The 22,536-nt window shown below is 41.9% G+C and overlaps 1 protein-coding gene across 2 annotated transcripts; it reads right to left on the bottom strand.

The window, feature by feature from the left end:
• Positions 1-251: 251 nt before the first annotated feature.
• Positions 252-21,937, bottom strand: chordc1b (cysteine and histidine-rich domain (CHORD) containing 1b). 2 transcript variants are annotated; one of them, XM_042311554.1, is made up of 10 exons: positions 21,089-21,186; positions 19,793-19,842; positions 19,383-19,439; positions 14,801-14,961; positions 14,409-14,512; positions 13,454-13,583; positions 12,727-12,832; positions 11,072-11,191; positions 6,230-6,292; positions 252-664 (listed from the first exon to the last, which is right to left on the bottom strand). In XM_042311554.1, the coding sequence occupies exons 1-10, from the start codon at positions 21,138-21,140 to the stop codon at positions 488-490; spliced, it is 1,020 nt and encodes a 339-aa protein (XP_042167488.1). In that variant the 5' UTR covers positions 21,141-21,186; the 3' UTR covers positions 252-487. The 2 variants fall into 2 exon arrangements, with proteins under 2 accessions (XP_042167488.1, XP_042167487.1); XM_042311553.1 differs by lacking the exon at positions 21,089-21,186 and adding an exon at positions 21,713-21,937 and having other exon boundaries at positions 254-664.
• Between the last annotated feature and the right edge of the window lie 599 nt (positions 21,938-22,536).

The raw sequence follows: 22,536 nt of genomic DNA, 5'->3' as shown, positions 1-22,536 counted from the left end.
AGACAACGAGAGAGACAAGAGAGAGAGACAACGAGAGAGAGAGAGAGAGAGACAAGAGAGAGAGAGAGAGAGAGACAACGAGAGAGAGAGAGAGAGACAACGAGAGAGAGAGAGACAACGAGAGAGAGAGAGAGAGACAACGAGAGAGACAAGAGAGAGAGACAACGAGAGAGAGAGACAACGAGAGAGAGAGACAACGAGAGAGAGAGACAACGAGAGAGAGAGAGAGACAACGAGAGAGAGAGACAACGAGAGAGAGAGAGACAACGAGAGAGAGAGAGACAACGAGAGAGAGAGAGACAACGAGAGAGAGAGAGAGAGACAACGAGAGAGAGAGGGACAGAGACAGAGAGAGAGGTGGAGTGGAGACTAGTCAACGTTCCTATGAGTGCTATGTCGGACTACAATGTGCGGGTTGAGTTCTAGCAGACGGACATATACCAAACTGCCAATCAATCAATGCAGTCCTCTCATTGTCACTGCATCTTCAATCAAGCTCCTCATCGTCTTCACTATCACTCTCCTCCTCCTCTTTGTCCTCCTCTTTGGGAGGTGCGGGGGGCGGCAGGTCCAGTCGGGCCCAGGTCATGGGTTCAGACTTTCTCATTGCTACCTCTATCTTAGCTGCCATCATGTTGACCACACTCTTACTGACGTCGATCACCTGGAGAGAGAGGAGTAGGAAGAGAGAAGGAGAGATGAGAGTAAAGGGCGCGTTAGAATGGATTCATACTGTATGAAAGGAAATCACCCTACATTTGAATAAAGAGTGTTAATATTGGGCTGGAATAAAGGCAGTATAGCAAAGACATAGTAAGTATAGACATAGTATAGTATAGACATAGTAAGTATAGACATAGTATAGTATAGACATAGTATAGTATAGACATAGTATAGTATAGACATAGTATAGTATAGACATAGTAAGTATAGACATAGTATAGTATAGACATAGTATAGTATAGACATAGTATAGTATAGACATAGTATATATAGACATAGTATAGTATAGACATAGTATAGTATAGACATAGTATAGACATAGTATAGTATAGACATAGTATAGTATAGACATAGTATAGTATAGACATAGTATAGTATAGACATAGTATAGTATAGCATAGACATAGTATAGTATAGACATAGTATAGTATAGCAAGTATAGACATAGTAGTATAGTCATAGTAAGTATAGACATAGTATAGTATAGACATAGTATAGTATAGACATAGTATAGTATAGTAAGAGGCATAGTATAGTATAGACATAGTATAGTATAGACATAGTAAGTATAGACATAGTATAGTATAGTATAGACATAGTAAGTATAGACATAGTATAGACATAGTAAGTATAGACATAGTATAGACATAGTAAGTATAGACATAGTAAGTATAGACATAGTAAGTATAGTCATAGTAAGTATAGACATAGTATAGTATAGACATAGTAAGTATAGACATAGTATAGTATAGTCATAGTAAGTATAGACATAGTAAGTATAGACATAGTAAGTATAGACATAGTATAGTATAGACATAGTAAGTATAGACATAGTAAGTATAGACATAGTAAGTATAGACATAGTAAGTATAGACATAGTAAGTATAGACATAGTATAGTATAGACATAGTAAGTATAGACATAGTATAGTCATAGTATAGTCATAGTAAGTATAGACATAGTAAGTATAGTCATAGTAAGTATAGACATAGTAAGTATAGACATATACAGACATAGTAGTACAGACATATAGACATAGTAAGTATAGTAAGTATAGTCATAGTAAGTATAGTCATAGTAAGTATAGACATAGTAAGTATAGACACAGTAAGTAGACATAGTATAGTATAGTCATAGTAAGTATAGACATAGTAAGTATAGACATAGTAAGTATAGACATAGTATACATAGTCATAGTAAGCATAGACATAGTAAGTATAGACATAGTATAGTATAGACATAGTAAGTATAGACATAGTATAGACATAGTAAGTATAGACATAGTAAGTATAGACATAGTAAGTATAGACATAGTAAGTATAGACATAGTAAGTATAGACATAGTATAGTACAGACATAGTATAGTACAGACATAGTATAGTATAGACATAGTATAGTATAGTATATACATAGTAAGTATAGACATAGTAAGTATAGACATAGTATCGTATAGACATAGTATCGTATAGACATAGTATCGTATAGACATAGTATAGTCATAAGTATAGACATAGTATAGTATAGACATAGTAAGTATTATAGACATAGTATAGTATAGACATAGTAAGTACAGACATAGTAAGTATAGACATAGTAGTATAGTATAGCATAGTAGTAAGTATAGACATAGTAAGTATAGACATAGTATAGTATAGACATAGTAAGTATAGACATAGTATAGACATAGTAAGTATAGACATAGTAAGTATAGACATAGTAAGTATAGACATAGTAAGTATAGACATAGTATAGTACAGACATAGTAAGTATAGACATAGTATACAGTAAGTATAGTCATAGTAAGTATAGACATAGTAAGTATAGTAAAGAGATAGTATAGTATAGACATAGTATAGTATAGACATAGTAAGTATATAAAGACATAGTATAGTATAGACATAGTAAGTATAGACATAGTATAGTATAGACATAGTATAGTATAGACATAGTAAGTATAGACATAGTATAGTATAGACATAGTATAGTAGACATAGTATAGTATAGACATAGTAAGTATAGACATAGTATAGTATAGTAGACATAGTAAGTATAGACATAGTAAGTATAGACATAGTAAGTATAGACATAGTATAGTATAGACATAGTAAGTATAGACATAGTATAGTATAGTCATAGTATAGTATAGTCATAGTAAGTATAGACATAGTAAGTATAGACATAGTAAGTATAGACATAGTATAGTATAGACATAGTATAGACATAGTAAGTATAGTATAGACAGTTAGTATAGTATAGACATAGTATAGTGTAAGTATAGTATAGACATAGTAAGTACAGACATAGTATAGTATAGACATAGTAAGTATAGACATAGTAAGTATAGACATAGTAAGTCATAGTAAGTATAGACATAGTAAGTATAGTAAAGAGATAGTATAGTATAGTCATAGTAAGTATAGTAAAGACATAGTATAGTATAGACATAGTAAGTATAGTAAAGACATAGTATAGTATAGACATAGTATAGTATAGTAGTAAGTATAGTAAGACATAGTAATAGTATAGTAAAGACATAGTATAGTATTATAGTATAGTATAGCCATAGTAAGTATATAGTATAGTATAGACATAGTATAGTGTATAGTATAGTACATAGTATAGTAGACATAGTATAGTATAGTATAGTATAGTAGTAAGTATAGACATATAGTATAGTATAGACATAGTATAGTGTAGTATAGTATAGACATAGTAAGTACAGACATTATAGTATTAGTAAGTATAGCATAGTAAGTAGACATAGTATAGTATAGTATAGACATAGTATACATAGACATAGTATAGTATAGACATAGTTTATAGCCATAGTATAGTATAGACATAGTAAGTATAGACATAGTATAGTATAGTCATAGTATAGTATAGAATAGACATAGTATAGTATAGAACAGACCTTGTTTTTGAAAGAAAAGACATTTTTTTGTCCATTAAAATAACATCAAATTAGATCAGAAATACAGTGTAGACATTGTTAATAGTTGTAAATGACTATTGTAGACTGGAAACAGCAGATATTTAATGGAATATAGACTGCGTATAGGCCAGTATTTATAGACTTCAAGTATATTAGACATTATAGTAATACAGTAGTAATAGTAAGTATAGTATAGACATGGACATATAGTATTACAGTAGTAATAGTATAGACGTATAGAGTATAGTATATAGTATAGACATAGCAAGTATAGTATAGATATAGCAAGTATAGTATAGACATAGCAAGTATAGTATATACGTATAGTATTATAGTAGTAATAGTAAGTATAGTCGTATAGTATTATGGTAGTAATAGTAAGTATAGATGTAAAGTATTATAGTAATAATAGTAAATATAGTATAGATGTATAGTAGTAAGTATAGCATAGACTTATATTATTATAGCAGTAATAGTAAGTACACTTAATATTAGTGTAGTAATAGTAAGTATAGTATAGACTTACACTACCGTTTAAACATTTGGGGTCACTTAGAAATGTCCTTGTTTTTGAAAGAAAAGCATTTTTTTGTCCATTAAAATAACATCAAATTGATCAGAAATACAGTGTAGACATTGTTAATGTTGTAAATGACTATTGTAGCTGGAAACAGCAGATATTTAATGGAATATCTACTGCGTACAGGCCAGTTTTATGGCTTCTATATTATTATAGTAATACAGTAGTAATAGTAAGTGTAATATGGACATATAGTATTACAGTAGTAATAGTATGTGTAGTATAGATGTATAATAGTAAGTGTAGTATAGATGCATATTATTATAGTAGTATTAGTAGGTGTAGTATAGATGTATAGTAGTAATAGTAAGTGGTATAGATGTATAGTATTATAGTAGTAATATTACGTGTGGTATAGATGGATAGTATTATAGTAGTAGTAGTAAGTGTAGTATAGATGTATAGTAGTAATAGTAAGTGTAGTATAGATGTATAATATCAATAGTAAGTGTAATATAGATGTATAGTAGTAATAGTAAGTGTAGTATATATGCAGAGTAGTAAGTATAGTATAGACATTAAGTATAGTAGACATAGTATTATTGCAGTAATAGTACGTATGGTATAGACGTATAGTTGTTAGTATAGTATATACTTATAGTATTATAATATCAATAGTAAGTGTAATATAGATGTATAGTAGTAATAGTAAGTGTAGTATAGATGCAGAGTAGTAAGTATAGTATAGACATTAAGTATAGTAGACATAGTATTATAGTAGTAATAGTAGATATAGTATAAACATATAGTTAAGTATAGCATATACTTATTGTATTATAATAGTAATAGCAAGTTTTGTATAGATGTATAGTAGTAATAGTAAATACAGTATAGATGAATAGTATTATAGTAGTAATAGTAAATACAGTATAGACAAATAGTAGTAATAGTAAGTATAGTATAGGCATATAGTATTATAATAGTAATAGTAAGTATAGTATAGACATATAGTAGTAATAGTAAGTATAGTATTATAGACTAGTATTAGTATTAGTAAGACTAGTATTATAATAATAGTAAGTATAGTACAGATGTATAGTATTATAGTAATAGTAAGTATAGTATAGACGTATAGTAGTAATAGTAAATGTAGTATAGATGTATAGTATTATAGTAGTAGTAAGTGTAGTATAGACATATAGTATTATAGTAATAGTAAGTATAGACATACAGTAGTAATATTACATATAGTATAGATGTATACTACTATAATAGTAATAGTAAGTGTAGTATAGATAGTATATAGTATTATAGTAGTAGTAGTAGTAATAAGTGTAGTATAGACGTATGGTAGTAATAGTAAATATAGTATAGATGGAGTATTATAGTAGCAATAGTAAGTATAGTACAGACATATAGTATTACAGTAATAGTAAGTATAGTATAAACGTATAGTAGTAGTAGTTAGTATAGTATAATAGTAGTAAGTATAGTATAGAGGTAAGTGTAGTATAGACAAATAGTATTATAGTAGTAGTAAGTACAGTATAGTGGTAATAGTAAGTGTAGACAAATAGTATAGTATTAGTAGTATTAAGTACAGTGTAGTAGTAATAGTACGTGTAGTATAGACAAAGTATTATACTAGTAGTAGTAAGTATAGTAGTAATAGTAAGTGTAGTATAGACAAATAGTAGTAGTGTAGTAGTAATAGTAAGTGTAGTATAGACAAATAGTATTAGTAGTAGTATAGTAGTAATAGTGAGTGTAATATAGACAAATAGTATTATAGTAGTAAGTATAGTATAGTAGTAATAGTAAGTGTAGTATAGACCAGCGTTTCCCAAACTCGGTCCTCTGGACCCCGAGGGGAGCACGTTTTGGTTTTTGCCCCAACACTACACAGCTGATTTAAAGCTTGATGATGAGTTGATTACTTGAATCAGCTGTGTAGTGCTAGGAGCAAAAACCAAAACGTGGACACAGGGGTGACCCCAGGACCGAGTTTGGGAAAGCCTGGTATAGATGTATAGTACTATAGTAGTACTCACCCCCCACAAGTTAATCGTCTGCTCAAACTCCTTCTCTCCATCAAAGATAATGTGGATGTTGAGCTGTGGAGGAGAATGGTCTAAATCAGGACCCACTACAGTGAGAATACAGGGCCCGGTGTGTGTTTCAGGGTGTTACTGTTCCCTCTACATAGCTGATGTCAGGTAGTTGGTTCGACCATTGACCCTGTGTGTGTGTGTATGTCATAGGCCTAATTGCAACGGGGGATGGGGAGGGGGGACATGTCCCACCCAATATTCAAACAGGTGGTGAAGGTAGGCAACATTATCTCCACCACACTGATTCTCAACACGGGTAGGCCCCACAAGGGTGCGTCCTCAGTCCCCTCCTGTACTCCTTGTATACCCACGACTGACTGGCCTCACACAGTTCTAACTCCATCATCATGTTCACTGACGACACGACAGTAGTAGGCCTGATCACCAACAACGACTAGACAGCCTACAGAGAGGAGGTAGGCACTCTGACGGCGTAGTGCCAGGTACACAACCTCTCCCTCAACGTTAGCAAAACAAAGGAGCCGATTGTGGTATTCAAGTGGAACCAGGCTGTTCATGCCCCCCCATCCTCATCAACGGGACCACCGTGGAGACGGTCAATAACTTCAAATTCCTTGTAGTAAACATCTCAAAGAAGCAGAAATGGTATAACCACATGGACACCGTAGTGAAGAGGCACGACAGTGACTCTTTAACCTCTGGATGCTGAAGAAATTCAGCCTGTCCCCGAGGGCTATCACAGTGTTCTACAGGAGCACCACGAGAGCATACTGTCAGGCTGCATCACAGTGTTCTGCAGAAGCACCATCGAGAGCATACTGTCAGGCTGCATCACAGTGTTCTGCAGAAGCACCATCGAGAGCATACTGTCAGGCTGCATCACAGTGTTCTACATGAGCACCATCGAGAGCATACTGTCGGGCTGCATCACAGTGTTCTGCAGAAGCACCATCGAGAGCATACTGTCGGGCTGCATCACAGTGTTCTACAGGAGCACCATCGAGAGCATGCTGTCGGGCTGCATCACAGTGTTCTACAGGAGCACCACCGAGAGCATACTGTGCATCACAGCCTGGTACGGCAACTGTTTTTGGACAGAAGCTGCAGAGATCGATAAAAAAAATGGCACTTCTGCAGCCAATATCTTATTCATCAATCAGCTAAAATCTTATTCATCAATTTAGTGTAGTTTTGAAGCATTAAATGGCCTGGTATGATGGAGCATTGTTCAGTTATACAGTTTAAATACATTATTTTTTAGCTTTTGCCCAAAGTCGACCTATAAAATAACTGTACAGTTTCCAGGTTTCTTTGAAATATGACCTGCAATTCATGAGTTTTATTGACAAATGCATTCATATGAATGCTGTACGGAAATTGTTTGCTCACTGGGAAATGAATTTCCAACTGACAATTGTTAAGAGTTTAGCACTTAAAATACACCTACATAAACCACTCCATCTATATACCACTCCATCTATACACCACTCAATTTATTTACCCCTCCATAAACACTACCATTCAAAACTTTTAGAACACCTACTCATTCAAGGGTTTTTCATTATTTTGACAATTTTCTACATTGTAGAATAATATTGAAGACATCCAAACTAGGAAGTAACACATGTGGAATCACGTAGTAACCATAAAAGTGTTAAACAAATCAAAAGATATTTTATATGAGATTCTTCAAATAGCCACCCTTTGCCTTGATGACAGCTTTGCACACTCTTGGTATTCTCTCAACCAGCTTCATGAGGTAGTCACCTGGAACGCATTTCAATTAACAGGTCAAATCAAATCAAATTTTATTTGTCACATACACATGGTTAGCAGATGTTAATGCGAGTGTAGCGAAATGCTTGTGCTTCTAGTTCCGACAATGCAGTAATAACGAACAAGTAATCTAACTAACAATTCCAAAAACTACTGTCTTATACACAGTGTAAGGGGATAAAGAATATGTACATAAGGATATATGAATGAGTGATGGTACAGAGCAGCATAGGCAAGAGACAGTAGATGATATCGAGTACAGTATATACATATGAGATGAGTATGTAAACCAAGTGGCATAGTTAAAGTGGCTAGTGATACATGTATTACATAAGGATGCAGTCCTATGTATCTACATATGCATATGAGATGAATAATGTAGGGTAAGTAACATTATTTAAGGTAGCATTGTTTAAAGTGGCTAGTGATATATTTACATCATTTCCCATCAATTCCCATTATTAAAGTGGCTGGAGTAGAGTCAGTGTCATTGACAGTGTGTTGGCAGTAGCCACTCAATGTTAGTGGTGGCTGTTTAACAGTCTGATGGCCTTGAGATAGAAGCTGTTTTTCAGTCTCTCGGTCCCAGCTTTGATGCACCTGTACTGACCTCGCCTTCTGGATGACAGCGGGGTGAACAGGCAGTGGCTCGGTGGTTGATGTCCTTGATGATCTTTATGGCCTTCCCAGCATCGGGTGGTGTAGGTGTCCTGGAGGGCAGGTAGTTTGCCCCCGGAGATGCGTTGTGCAGACCTCACTACCCTCTGGAGAGCCTTACGGTTGAGGGCGGTGCAGTTGCCATACCAGGCGGTGATACAGCCCGCCAGGATGCTCTCGATTGTGCATCTGTAGAAGTTTGTGAGTGCTTTTGGTGACAAGCCGAATTTCTTCAGCCTCCTGAGGTTGAAGAGGCGCTGCTGCGCCTTCCTCAATGCTGTCTGTGTGAGTGGACCAATTCAGTTTGTCTGTGATGTGTATGCCGAGGAACTTAAAACTTGCTACCCTCTCCACTACTGTTCCATCGATGTGGATGGGGGTGTTCCCTCTGCTGTTTCCTGAAGTCCACAATCATCTCCTTAGTTTTGTTGACGTTGAGTGTGAGGTTATTTTCCTGACACCACACTCCGAGGGCCCTCACCTCCTCCCTGTAGGCCGTCTCGTCGTTGTTGGTAATCAAGCCTACCACTGTTGTGTCGTCCGCAAACTTGATGATTGAGTTGGAGGCGTGCGTGGCCACGCAGTCGTGGGTGAACAGGGAGTACAGGAGAGGGCTCAGAACGCACCCTTGTGGGGCCCCAGTGTTGAGGATCAGCGGGGAGGAGATGTTGTTGCCTACCCTCACACCTGGGGGTGGCCCGTCAGGAAGTCCAGTACCCAGCTGCACAGGGCGGGGTCGAGACCCAGGGTCTCGAGCTTGATGACGAGCTTGGAGGGTACTATGGTGTTGAATGCCGAGCTGTAGTCGATGAACAGCATTCTCACAGGTGTGCCTTGTTAAAAGTTAATTTGTGGAATTTCTTTCCTTCTTAATGAGCCAATCAGTTGTGTTGTGACATGGTAGGGGTGGTATACAGAAGATAACCCTATTTGGTAAAAGATCAAGTCCATATTATGTCAAGAACAGCTCAAATAAGCAAAGAGAAACTACAGTCCATCATTACTTTAAGACATGAAGGTCAGTCAATACGGAACATTTCAAGAACTTTGTAAGTTTCTTCAAGTGCAGTCGCAAAAACCATCAAGCGCTGTGATGAAACTGGCTCTCATGAGGACTGCCACAGACTCAGAAATTGCAGCCTAACTAAATGCTTCACAGAGTTCAAGTATCAGACACATCTCAACATCAACTGTTCAGAGGAGACTGTGTTAATCAGGCGTTCATGGTCAAATTGCTGCAAAGAAACCACTACTAAAGGACACCAATAAGAAGAGGCTTGCTTGGGCCAAGAAACACGAGCAATGGACATTAGACAGGTGGAAATCTGTCCTTTGCTCTCCTTTCCTTCACACTCCAAATTGGAGTCCAAATCTTTGGTTCCAACAGTTGTGTCTTTGAGAGATGCGGTCTGGGTGAACGGATGATCTCCGCATGTGTAGTTCCCACCGTGAAGCACGGAGGAGGAGGTGTGATGGTGCTTTGCTGGTGACGCTGTCAGTGATTTATTTAGAATTCAAGGCACACTTAACCAGCATGGCTACCACAGCATTCTGCAGCAATACGCCATCCCATCTGTTTTGGGGTTAGTGGGACTATCATTTGTTTTTTCAACAGGACAATGACCCAACACACCTCCAGGCTGTGTAAGGGCTATTTGACCAAGAAGGAGAGTGATGGAGTGCTGCATCAGATGACCTGGCCTCCACAATCACCCGACCTCAACTCAATTGAGATGGTTTGGGATAAGTTGGACCTCAGTGTGAAGGAAAAGCAGGCAACAAGTGCTCAACATTTGTGGGAACTCCTTCAAGACGGTTGGAAAAGCATTCCAGACGAAGCTGGTTAAGAAAATGCCAAGAGTGTGCAAAGCTGTCATCAAGGCAAAGATTGGCTATTTGGAGAATCTCAAATATAAAATATATTTTGATTTGTTTAACACTTTTTTGGTTACTACATGATTCCATATGTGTTATTTCATGGTTGTGATGTCTTCACTATTATTCTACAATGTAGAAAATAGTAAAAAATAAAGACAAACTATGAATGAGTAGGTGTTCTAAAACTTTTGACCGGTAGTATAGTTCTCTTTTCCCACCTTTAAATACCCCTCTATATAGCCCTCAATGTGTGTGTGTGTGTTTAAATATTAGTGTGGGGTCCAGAAGTCCTATATAATAGTAAACAAACAAACAAAAATGACAAACTGTTAACATTTTGTTAGTCCCCCCAGAGTCAAATTATACTTCTAGGGGGCTTAGGGTTAAGGTTAGAATTACGGGTTAGGAGCTAGGCTTAGTTTTTTAGGGTTAGGTTTTGGGAACAGGATTTTGTATGGGACTGAATTGTGTGTCCCCACAATGTTAGTTATACAAGACTGTGTGTCTCACCGTGCAGCTGTTTCCCTCTACGTAACTGACAGCTGGCAGAGAGTTCTTAGCGTAGATGGAGATGATCACCTGACTTCCTGTCTGATGCCAGTCAAACCTGCACGGGACCACTGTCTTACCCTAAGCACACACAAACACACACAGGGTCAGCCTCACACACAACAATGTACACACACACACACACACACAGGGTCAGACTCACACACAAAAATGTACACACACAGGGTAGACTCACACACAAAAATGTACACACACACACACAGGGTCATACTCACACACAAAAATGTACACACACACACACAGGGTCATACTCACACACAAAAATGTACAGACACACACACAGGGTCAGACTCACACACAAAAATGTACACACACACACACACAGGGTAGACTCACACACAAAAATGTACACACACACACACAGGGTCATACTCACACACAAAAATGTACACACACACACACACACACAGGGTCAGACTCACACACAAAAATGTACACACACACACACAGGGTCAGACTCACACGCAAAAATGTACATACACACAGGGTCAGACTCACACACACACACACACACACACAGGGTCAGACTCACACACAAAAATGTCACACACACACACACAGGGTCATACTCACACACAAAAATGTACACACACACACACACAGGGTCATACTCACACACAAAAATGTACACACACACACACACACACACACAGGGTCATACTCACACACGGACAGACAGACACTAGAAGTTCCTTGTAGGTTGTAACACCATGGTTGGTCACTTATCCAACCCCTGTATTCCAACCCCTGTATTCCATATCCAACCCCTGTATTCCTTATCCAACCCCTGTATTCCAACCCCTGTATTCCATATCCAACCCCTGTATTCCTTATCCAACCCCTGTATTCCATATCCAACCCCTGTATTCCATATCCAACCCCTGTATTCCTTATCCAACCCCTGTATTCCATATCCAACCCCTGTATTTCATATCCAACCCCGTATTCCATATCTAACCCCCTGTATTCCTTATCCAACCCCTGTATTCCAACCCCTGTATTCCATATCCAACCCCTGTATTCCAACCCCTGTATTCCTTATCCAACCCCTGTATTCCAACCCCTGTATTCCATATCCAACCCCTGTATTCCAACCCCTGTATTCCATATCCAACCCCTGTATTCCTTATCCAACCCCTGTATTCCAACCCCTGTATTCCATATCCAACCCCTGTATTCCAACCCCTGTATTCCATATCCAACCCCTTGTATTCCATATCCAACCCCCTGTATTCCAACCCCTGTATAACCCCGATCCCGCCGACCCACCAACCCCGAACCCACCAACCCCGATCCCGCCGACCCACCAAGCCCGAACCCACCAACCCCGGACCCACCGACCCTGATCCCACCGACCCACCAACCCCGGACCCACCAACCCCGATCCTGCCGACCCCGATCCTGCCGACCCACCAACCCCGATCGCGCCGACCCACCAACCCCGGACCCACCAACCCCGGACCCACCAACCCCGATCCCACCGACCCCGATCCCACCGACCCACCAACCCCGATCGCGCCGACCCACCAACCCCGGACCCACCAACCCCGGACCCACCAACCCCGATCCCACCAACCCCGAACCCCCCAACCCACCGTGTCGTTCTTTCTCCAGAGGTGGTTGCCACGGCTACAGCCCTCCTGTGAGAGGAACGTGTTGAAGTCTGACGTTTTCTTCTTGCAACAACTCCAGTACTTCATACTGGGAACACACACAAATGAATTAAAGCACAACACACACACATCACACACACACACAGGATTAACTAACTACACATCTGAAGGGAAAAAGCAGTCAGGAATATGTTATTGGCATCTTTGTAGTTAAGGGATTTGCAGTGTCATTAGCTAGCAAGCACAGCTAATCATTAGCTAGCAAGCACAGCTAATCATTAGCTAGCAAGCACAGCTAATCATTAGCTAGCAAGCACAGCTAATCATTAGCTAGCAAGCACAGCTAATCATTAGCTAGCAAGCACAGCTAATCATTAGCTAGCAAGCACAGCCAATCATTAGCTAGCAAGCACAGCCAATCATTAGCTAGCAAGCACAGCTAATCATTAGCTAGTAAGCACAGCTAGTCATTAGCTATTCATTAGCTAGCAAGCACAGCTAGTCATTAGCTAGCAAGCACATTCAGTCATTAGCTAGTAAGAATAGCTAGTCATTAGCTTACAATCACAGTAGTCATTAGATAGCTAGTCATTAGCTAGCAAGGACAACTAGTCATTAGCTAGCAAGCACATCTAGCCATTAGCTAGCAAGCATAGCTGTAGACAGAAGATGATGTACTCTTTGTGGTGTGTGTCAGTTGTATACGTACCCTTCATGGAAGATGGGTACTCCAGCGTGGAAGAGACACAGTTGGTCATTGCTGGCAGGGCCCTCAAAGCTTCGGGCACAGCCTCCATTCTTACACAGTGTCCCGACCTTCACCACATCATCATCCTCATCTAGAGAACAGACAAAAACTAGTTACTGTCCTGATGTAATGAGGACTAGTGACTGTCCTGTCCTGATGTAATGAGGACTAGTAACTGTCCTGTCCTGATGTAATGAGGACTAGTGACTGTCCTGTCGTAATGAGGACTAGTGACTGTCCTGTCCTGATGTAATGAGGACTAGTGACTGTCCTGTCCTGATGTAATGAGGACTAGTTACTGTCCTGTCCTGATGTAATGAGGACTAGTTACTGTCCTGTCCTGATGTAATGAGGACTATTTACTGTCCTGTCCTGATGTAATGAGGACTATTTACTGTCCTGTCCTGATGTAATGAGGACTAGTTACTGTCCTGTCCTGATGTAATGAGGACTATTTACTGTCCTGTCCTGATGTAATGAGGACTAGTTACTGTCCTGTCCTGATGTAATGAGGACTATTTACTGTCCTGTCCTGATGTAATGAGGACTATTTACTGTCCTGTCCTGATGTAATGAGGACTAGTTACTGTCCTGTCCTGATGTAATGAGGACTATTTACTGTCCTGTCCTGATGTAATGAGGACTATTTACTGTCCTGTCCTGATGTAATGAGGACTAGCTACTGTCCTGTCCTGATGTAATGAGGACTATTTACTGTCCTGTCCTGATGTAATGAGGACTATTTACTGTCATGTCCTGTCCTGTGGTAATGAAGACTAGTTACTGTCCTGTCCTGAGGTAATGAAGACTAGTTACTATCATGTCCTGTACTGAGGTTATCTCTGAGGCGAGGAGAAGATGAGAGGAAAAGGGAGGAGAAGATGCTGAAATGAGAAAGGAGGGGTAGTGTCCCTACTTGTCTTCTCAGTAAGATTGTCCTCAGACAGCTTCAGTTTCTCCAGAGCCTGTCTCAGAGAGGGAGAGATCTTCTGCTGTAGTCTGACCACTGGCTCATCTGGACTGGAGACAACAACATAAACATCAACAAACAATAACAACAAACATCAACGACAACAACTAAGAGAAGCAATGTGACTACATAATGAATGTCCCGATGTCACCCCAAAAGAAAATACCAGGAGAGCTTTGAAGAGCCTGACATCTAACCCCTGACCTACCTGGGTCTGCGTATGGACTCCAGGGGTTTGGGAGCAGAGATGGTGAACTTTAACCCCTGACCTACCTGGGTCTGCGTATGGACTCCAGGCGTTTGGGAGCAGAGATGGTGAACTTTAACCCCTGACCTACCTGGGTCTGCGTATGGACTCCAGAGGTTTGGGAGCAGAGATGGTGAACTCGCTGAACTTTGGTTTGAGGTCCTCAGCTCTCTCCTTGTCTTCCGATGACGTCACGTCTGGTTTCACAGGCTCAGGAGGCTTCTCCTGGTTGTGGGGACCTTTGGTGCAGCCCTGCACACACACACACACACACACACACACACACACACACACACACACACACACACACTATAGTTACTACCTAACCCTAAGACCCTGACAAACACAGCAGTAAACTAACCCTTGTGTAAACAGTGTGCTGGCTTAGCATATAGTCTCCCTGAACCTGCCTCCGACTGGGCTTCAGGTGAACAAGGGTCCCTGTACCTCACTCTCATGACTGCCCGTTTGACAACCTACAAAATAAAATAGATCCTACTGGATAGCACCATTGGCAACATTTCAAGCTAGCTGTGGCGTGAGACTAAGGTAAGCTCTGATCTCCGTTACATCCAGACATAGCCCATCCCTCTGTCAAATGCAGTGCCCTTCATAGGGAATTAGGTATATTGAGTCATTTTTGGGTGTCAACTTCCTTGCTTGCGCGACGAGAGAGAGCGAGCGCGAGAGAGAAGAGAGAGAGCGAGCGCGAGAGAGAAGAGAGAGAGCGAGCGCGAGAGAGAGAAGAGAGAGAGCGAGTGCGAGAGAGAGAAGAGAGAGAGCGAGTGCGAGAGAGAGAAGAGAGAGAGCGAGCGAGAGCGAGAGAGAAGAGAGAGAGCGAGTGAGAAGAGAGAGAGCGAGCGCGAGAGAGAGAAGAGAGAGAGCGAGTGCGAGAGAAGAGAGAGAGAGAGAGCGAGTGCGAGAGAGAAGAGAGAGAGCGAGTGCGAGAGAGAGAAGAGAGAGAGCGAGTGCGAGAGAGAAGAGAGAGAGCGAGTGCGAGAGAGAAGAGAGAGCGAGCGAGAGAGAGAGCGAGCGCGAGAGAGAGCGAGTGCGAGAGAGAGCGAGTGCGAGAGAGAAGAGAGAGAGCGAGTGCGAGAGAGAAGAGAGAGAGCGAGCGCGAGAGAGAAGAGAGAGAGCGAGCGCGAGAGAGAGCGAGCCCTCTGCTTGTAGGTGAGAGGCTAGAGAGGAGCAGGGGCCGGCGTGTGACACAGTCTGTGGCAGGGATGGAGAGAGAGAGAAAGTAGCCGAACCGACGGGCTAGTTAGAAAAGTCACTGCCATAGGTTATCCGTCATACCATCTGGTAGTGCCTGTCATGACTGTATCAAATCGTTGTAAAGAAGGTAGCTGGCTACACAGTTAGCTAGCAAGGCTAATCAAGGCTAATTTTGCTGCACTGCCCTTGTCAACAACAACTCCATTCATATGAAACAGTAGCCTACCTGTCGGTTGACCATGTCACCCTACTCATTTAGCTCATTTAACTCCATCATTATTATGCCATGTTTAACTGGTTAGAAAACTCCCTCTTTGTTAGATCAACACATGGAACCTCTTGACTGTAGTGGTGTAGACTGTAGACTGTAGTGGTGCTGACTGTAGACTGTAGTGGTGCTGACTGTTGACTGTAGTGGTGCTGACTGTTGACTGTAGTGGTGCTGACTGTAGTGGTGCTGACTGTAGTGGTGCTGACTGTAGTGGTGCTGACTGTAGTGGTGTAGACTGTAGTGGTGGTGACTGTAGTGGTGCTGACTGTAGTGGTGGTGACTGTAGTGGTGTAGACTGTAGTGGTGGTGACTGTAGACTGTAGTGGTGCTGACTGTAGTGGTGCTGACTGTTGACTGTAGTGGTGCTGACTGTAGTGGTGCTGACTGTAGTGGTGCTGACTGTAGACTGTAGTGGTGCTGACTGTAGTGGTGCTGACTGTAGTGGTGTAGACTGTAGTGGTGTAGACTGTAGTGGTGTAGACTGTAGTGGTGGTGACTGTAGTGGTGCTGACTGTAGTGGTGCTGACTGTAGTGGTGCTGACTGTAGTGGTGGTGACTGTAGTGGTGGTGACTGTAGTGGTGCTGACTGTTGACTGTAGTGGTGCTGACTGTAGTGGTGCTGACTGTAGTGGTGTAGACTGTAGTGGTGTAGACTGTAGTGGTGGTGACTGTAGACTGTAGTGGTGTAGACTGTAGTGGTGCTGACTGTAGACTGTAGTGGTGCTGACTGTAGTGGTGGTGACTGTAGTGGTGGTGACTGTAGTGGTGTAGACTGTAGTGGTGCTGACTGTAGTGGTGCTGACTGTAGACTGTAGTGGTGCTGACTGTAGACTGTAGTGGTGCTGACTGTTGACTGTAGTGGTGCTGACTGTAGTGGTGCTGACTGTAGTGGTGTAGACTGTAGTGGTGTAGACTGTAGTGGTGGTGACTGTAGTGGTGCTGACTGTAGTGGTGCTGACTGTAGTGGTGCTGACTGTAGTGGTGGTGACTGTAGTGGTGGTGACTGTAGTGGTGCTGACTGTTGACTGTAGTGGTGCTGACTGTAGTGGTGCTGACTGTAGTGGTGTAGACTGTAGTGGTGTAGACTGTAGTGGTGGTGACTGTAGACTGTAGTGGTGGTGACTGTAGTGGTGGTGACTGTAGACTGTAGTGGTGCTGACTGTAGTGGTGTAGACTGTAGTGGTGTAGACTGTAGTGGTGTAGACTGTAGTGGTGCTGACTGTAGTGGTGCTGACTGTAGTGGTGCTGACTGTAGACTGTAGTGGTGCTGACTGTAGACTGTAGTGGTGTAGACTGTAGTGGTGCTGACTGTAGACTGTAGTGGTGTAGACTGTAGTGGTGCTGACTGTAGTGGTGTAGACTGTAGTGGTGTAGACTGTAGTGGTGTAGACTGTAGTGGTGTAGACTGTAGTGGTGTAGACTGTAGACTGTAGTGGTGCTGACTGTAGACTGTAGTGGTGCTGACTGTAGTGGTGCTGACTGTAGTGGTGCTGACTGTAGTGGTGTAGACTGTAGTGGTGTAGACTGTAGTGGTGATTGACTGTAGTGGTATAGACTGTAGTGGTGCTGACGGTAGATTGTAGTGGTGCTGACTGTAGTGGTGTAGACTGTAGTGGTGCTGATTGTTGACTGTAGTGGTGCAGACTGTAGTGGTGCAGATTGTTGACTGTAGTGGTGCTGACTGTAGTGGTGCAGACTGTAGTGGTGCTGATTGTTGACTGTAGTGGTGCTGACTGTAGTGGTGCTGACTGTAGTGGTGCTGACTGTAGACCGTAGTGGTGCTGACTGTAGTGGTGTAGACTGTAGTGGTGCTGATTGTTGACTGTAGTGGTGCTAACTGTAGTGGTGCTGACTGTAGTGGTGCAGACTGTAGTGGTGCTGATTGTTGACTGTAGTGGTGCTGACTGTAGTGGTGCAGACTGTAGTGGTGCTGATTGTTGACTGTAGTGGTGCTGACTGTAGTGGTGCTGACTGTAGTGGTGCTGACTGTAGTGGTGCTGATTGTTGACTGTAGTGGTGCTGACTGTAGTGGTGCTGACTGTAGTGGTGCAGACTGTAGTGGTGCAGACTGTAGTGGTGCTGACTGTAGTGGTGCTGACTGTAGTGGTGCAGACTGTAGTGGTGCTGATTGTTGACTGTAGTGGTGCTGACTGTAGTGGTGCAGACTGTAGTGGTGCTGATTGTTGACTGTAGTGGTGCTGACTGTAGTGGTGCAGACTGTAGTGGTGCTGATTGTTGACTGTAGTGGTGCTGACTGTAGTGGTGCTGACTGTAGTGGTGCTGACTGTAGACCGTAGTGGTGCTGACTGTAGACTGTAGTGGTGTTGACTGTAGTGGTGTAGACTGTAGTGGTGCTGATTGTTGACTGTAGTGGTGCTAACTGTAGTGGTGCTAACTGTAGTGGTGCTGACTGTAGTGGTGCTGACTGTAGTGGTGCTGACTGTAGACCGTAGTGGTGCTGACTGTAGTGGTATAGACTGTAGTGGTGCTGACTGTAGACTGTAGTGGTGTAGACTGTAGTGGTGTAGACTGTAGTGGTGCTGACTGTAGTGGTGTAGACTGTAGTGGTGCTGGCTGTAGTGGTGCTGGCTGTAGTGGTGCTGGCTGTAGTGGTGCAGACTGTAGTGGTGTAGACTGTAGTGGTGTAGACTGTAGTGGTGTAGACTGTAGTGGTGCAGACTGTAGTGGTGTAGACTGTAGTGGTGCAGACTGTAGTGGTGCTGACTGTAGTGGTGCAGATTGTAGTGGTGTAGACTGTAGTGGTGCAGACTGTAGTGGTGCTGACTGTAGTGGTGCAGACTGTAGTGGTGTAGACTGTAGTGGTGCAGATTGTAGTGGTGCAGACTGTAGTGGTGCAGACTGTAGTGGTGCAGATTGTAGTGGTGTAGACTGTAGTGGTGCAGACTGTAGTGGTGCTGACTGTAGTGGTGCAGACTGTAGTGGTGTAGACTGTAGTGGTGTAGACTGTAGTGGTGCAGACTGTAGTGGTGCAGACTGTAGTGGTGCAGATTGTAGTGGTGCAGACTGTAGTGGTGTAGACCATAGACTGTAGTGGTGCTTTGATACACATGGCTATGTAGCAATGTCAACATAGATAATGTAATGACATTACAAACACCACTTACTGCTGGGATAACCTGGTAGCCATTCTGTCATCGTTGTCATGACAACAAAAAGGTTCACTTACAGCAATGCTGAGGAAGTCAGAGAAGTCTGTGGTTCTCCTCTTACAGCATGACCAACCCTGGAGAGGAGACAGACAGAAGGTTGTCAGAGAGAGACCAGCCCTGGAGAGGAGACAGACAGGCGGTTGTCAGAGAGAGACCAGCCCTGGAGAGGAGACAGGAGGTTGTCAGAGAGAGACCAGCCCTGGAGAGGAGACAGGAGGTTGTCAGAGAGAGACCAGCCCTGGAGAGGAGACAGACAGGAGGTTGTCAGAGAGAGACCAGCCCTGGAGAGGAGACAGACAGAAGGTTGTCAGAGAGAGACCAGCCCTGGAGAGGAGACAGACAGGAGGTTGTCAGAGAGAGACCAGCCCTGGAGAGGAGACAGGAGGTTGTCAGAGAGAGAGAGTGAGTATGTGTGTATTCCTTTTACCTTCAGTGCATCGTGGAACACAGGAACTCCAGGGTGGTGGGTACAGGCATCTAATGAGGGAGACAGAGAGGGAGGGAGACAGAGAGAGAGCCTCATTACTTCCTTATTTCATTTGCACACGATGTATACAGATTTTCTGTTGTGTTATTGACTGTATGTTTGTTTATTCCATGTGTAACTCTGTTGTTGTTTTTGTCGCACTGCTTTGCTTTATCTTGGCCAGGTCGCAGTTGGAAATCAGAACTTGTTCTCAACTGGCCTACCTGGTTAAATAAAGGTGAAATAAAAAAACAACATGAAAACGGTAGGCTCTCCCTCCCTCAGTTATACACATCAACAACAACAAGATCAACAACTAATGCTAGCCAGAGCAAGATGAGCTAAAAACTAACGAAGGAACTTTAGATGAACCCTCTCAAACAGTTTCAGCTAGTTGGCTGTCAGAATTGCACTGATAAAGAATGGGGAAGCATCCAAGCTAACTGGCTAAAGCTGGCTAGCTACTTCCAGACACAAATGAGAAAACACCTCACTGACCATTTTACTTGCCGTAGCAGAGCTGGTTATCTAGAGCGTTTTACTGTGCTATTCAGCCGGAGTTAAGGCATTTGTAAATTCATCAGTTATTCTGCACTCTGGCACACTCAGACGAAAGTGCTCTGAAATCAGAGCAGATTCCAGACTGAATTTACAAATGCAATAGATATGCTAACTGGGTAACTTAACAGCCGTTCAACTTCTTGCTAGCTAACCAAATGATAACTGCATCTCTAGTTGTGTAACGTTATAGCCCCCGGAAGGAAAACAATATGACAGGGGAAAGTCACGGTCACTCATTCACTCCTCCGATGGCATCCTTCTAGCAGTTAGCTAGCTAACGCTGAATTTTTCCCTACACGTATGGAATTTACTTTTCTTTTGTAAATGTTTTTTTTTTCTCCCTTTCTCCCAGTCCAGTTGGTGGCGACAACAAAGCTAGAGTGTAGTTCGACATAAGAAGAAGAAGAAGATTCATACGTCATCACGTAGAGGCGGCACGACGTATTCTAATTCTATTTTGAATATTCGATGAGGGTCGTTGACGTCAGCCGCACGTATTCAACGTATAGACGCTATGCTACTAGCCTCAACTATGAATATGTATAGCCATCTGCCGATATAAAGTGTTTGTTTTTAAATCAAAATTGCCGCGGTGTCACTGGTCCTACTTAAATCCGAACACTAGTAACAATTTAAGCATTAAGAAACTTTCATTCGATTAAATACAACCTCACGTAGCGAATAAGCCATACATACAACAATTCCTGGTTTGGGTGGACGAAATGGGCCACATGCTGGAGGGAGACATATTTCGGCCGCATCTCTTCCTCGATACGTGGTGTTGAATCCGTACAGTAACGTTAGTGCTTTGAAAACTGCATCGCAGCTTCGCGATCAAATCACCCCGTCACTAATGAAATGATAACGAATAGTCCCCTAAACGTGGATATTCACATTTAATATAGATAAGTAGTTGTTAACGTCGCTAGCAACAGTAGCTACTAGAGACCTACGAGGTAGTAGCTAACGTTAGCTACTGTACTGTAACGCTGCTAGCTAAGAATCAAAACATTCACATGAGCCAAATACAACAGGTGTAGACTACATTGAAATACTTACATAGGAGCCCTTCCCACTGATTCAGAGTTTAAAAATACATATGAACAAATCCAAATAGCAATAAGAGGAATAAACTACAGGGTGTAAGTTACAAGGGGACAGATCAATGGGCAGGGTAAAATGACTAGGCATCACGTTTGATATTGTTCAACGTGTTAGCTAGTTGTAATAGTACCGATAAATAAATGCTTTTATCACCAAACTGAGCATGTTGCTTTATGTAGGTTCAAGTTAACGCTAGGCTAACGTTGGCTAGCTTACCCTCAGGGTTGTTGTCCGCCTCAAAACGTTGACCACATCCTTTGTTGTAACACAGAAGCGACATTGGTACTAACAATAAGTTACATCAAACCCCACCGTAAACGGATAAACCGATGAATTAAAGATGTTGAGGATAAAAGATGTGCTGGAACTAGTAGCCTGACAACTTATCCGTGCATCCGTTCTCCGATACTTCCGGAAATGACCGATGTGACTCGGGAAACATCGACGACGACGACCGCTTCGTTCAATGTCAAGAAATCTTGGCGGTGCGCTTCTTTCTGATCAAGTGACAGTATTGAAGAAAGTAGACTGTCATTCTGTCCGTTTAATGTTAAACCATTTTGGCAGTTACACTCTGACAATAAAATGCTTATGAACTATTCTCAGCTTTAAACTACCAAATAAAGAAACGTGGGTATGTGCAATGGGGGGAAAAAAGAATCCAAATAGGCTCGCTATTGTACTAGTATTATATGGTTTGCGAGCCTACTAAGCATTGCTAGCGAGTGCCTCAAATGGGGAATAATGATCAGAACATTTACATCATAATTCTTCCTACTACTGATACACTATTTATACAAAAGTATGAGGACACCACTTCACATTAGTGGATTCTGCTATTTCAGCCACACCCATTGCTGGCAGGTGTATACAATCGAAACACAGCCAAGCAATCTCCATAGACAAACATTGTCAGTAGAATGGCCTCACTGAAGAGCTCAGTGACTTTCAATGTGCCACCGTCATAGGATGCAACCTTTCCAACAAGTCATTTCATCACATGTCTGCCCTGCTAGAGCTGCCCCCCAGTCAACTGTAAG

Source organism: Oncorhynchus tshawytscha, linkage group LG33, assembly GCF_018296145.1.
Source record: "Oncorhynchus tshawytscha isolate Ot180627B linkage group LG33, Otsh_v2.0, whole genome shotgun sequence".
Taxonomy (NCBI): Eukaryota; Metazoa; Chordata; class Actinopteri; order Salmoniformes; family Salmonidae; genus Oncorhynchus; species Oncorhynchus tshawytscha.
Note: the sequence above shows the minus strand (reverse complement) of the source record. Positions and strands in the feature narration are given on the sequence as shown.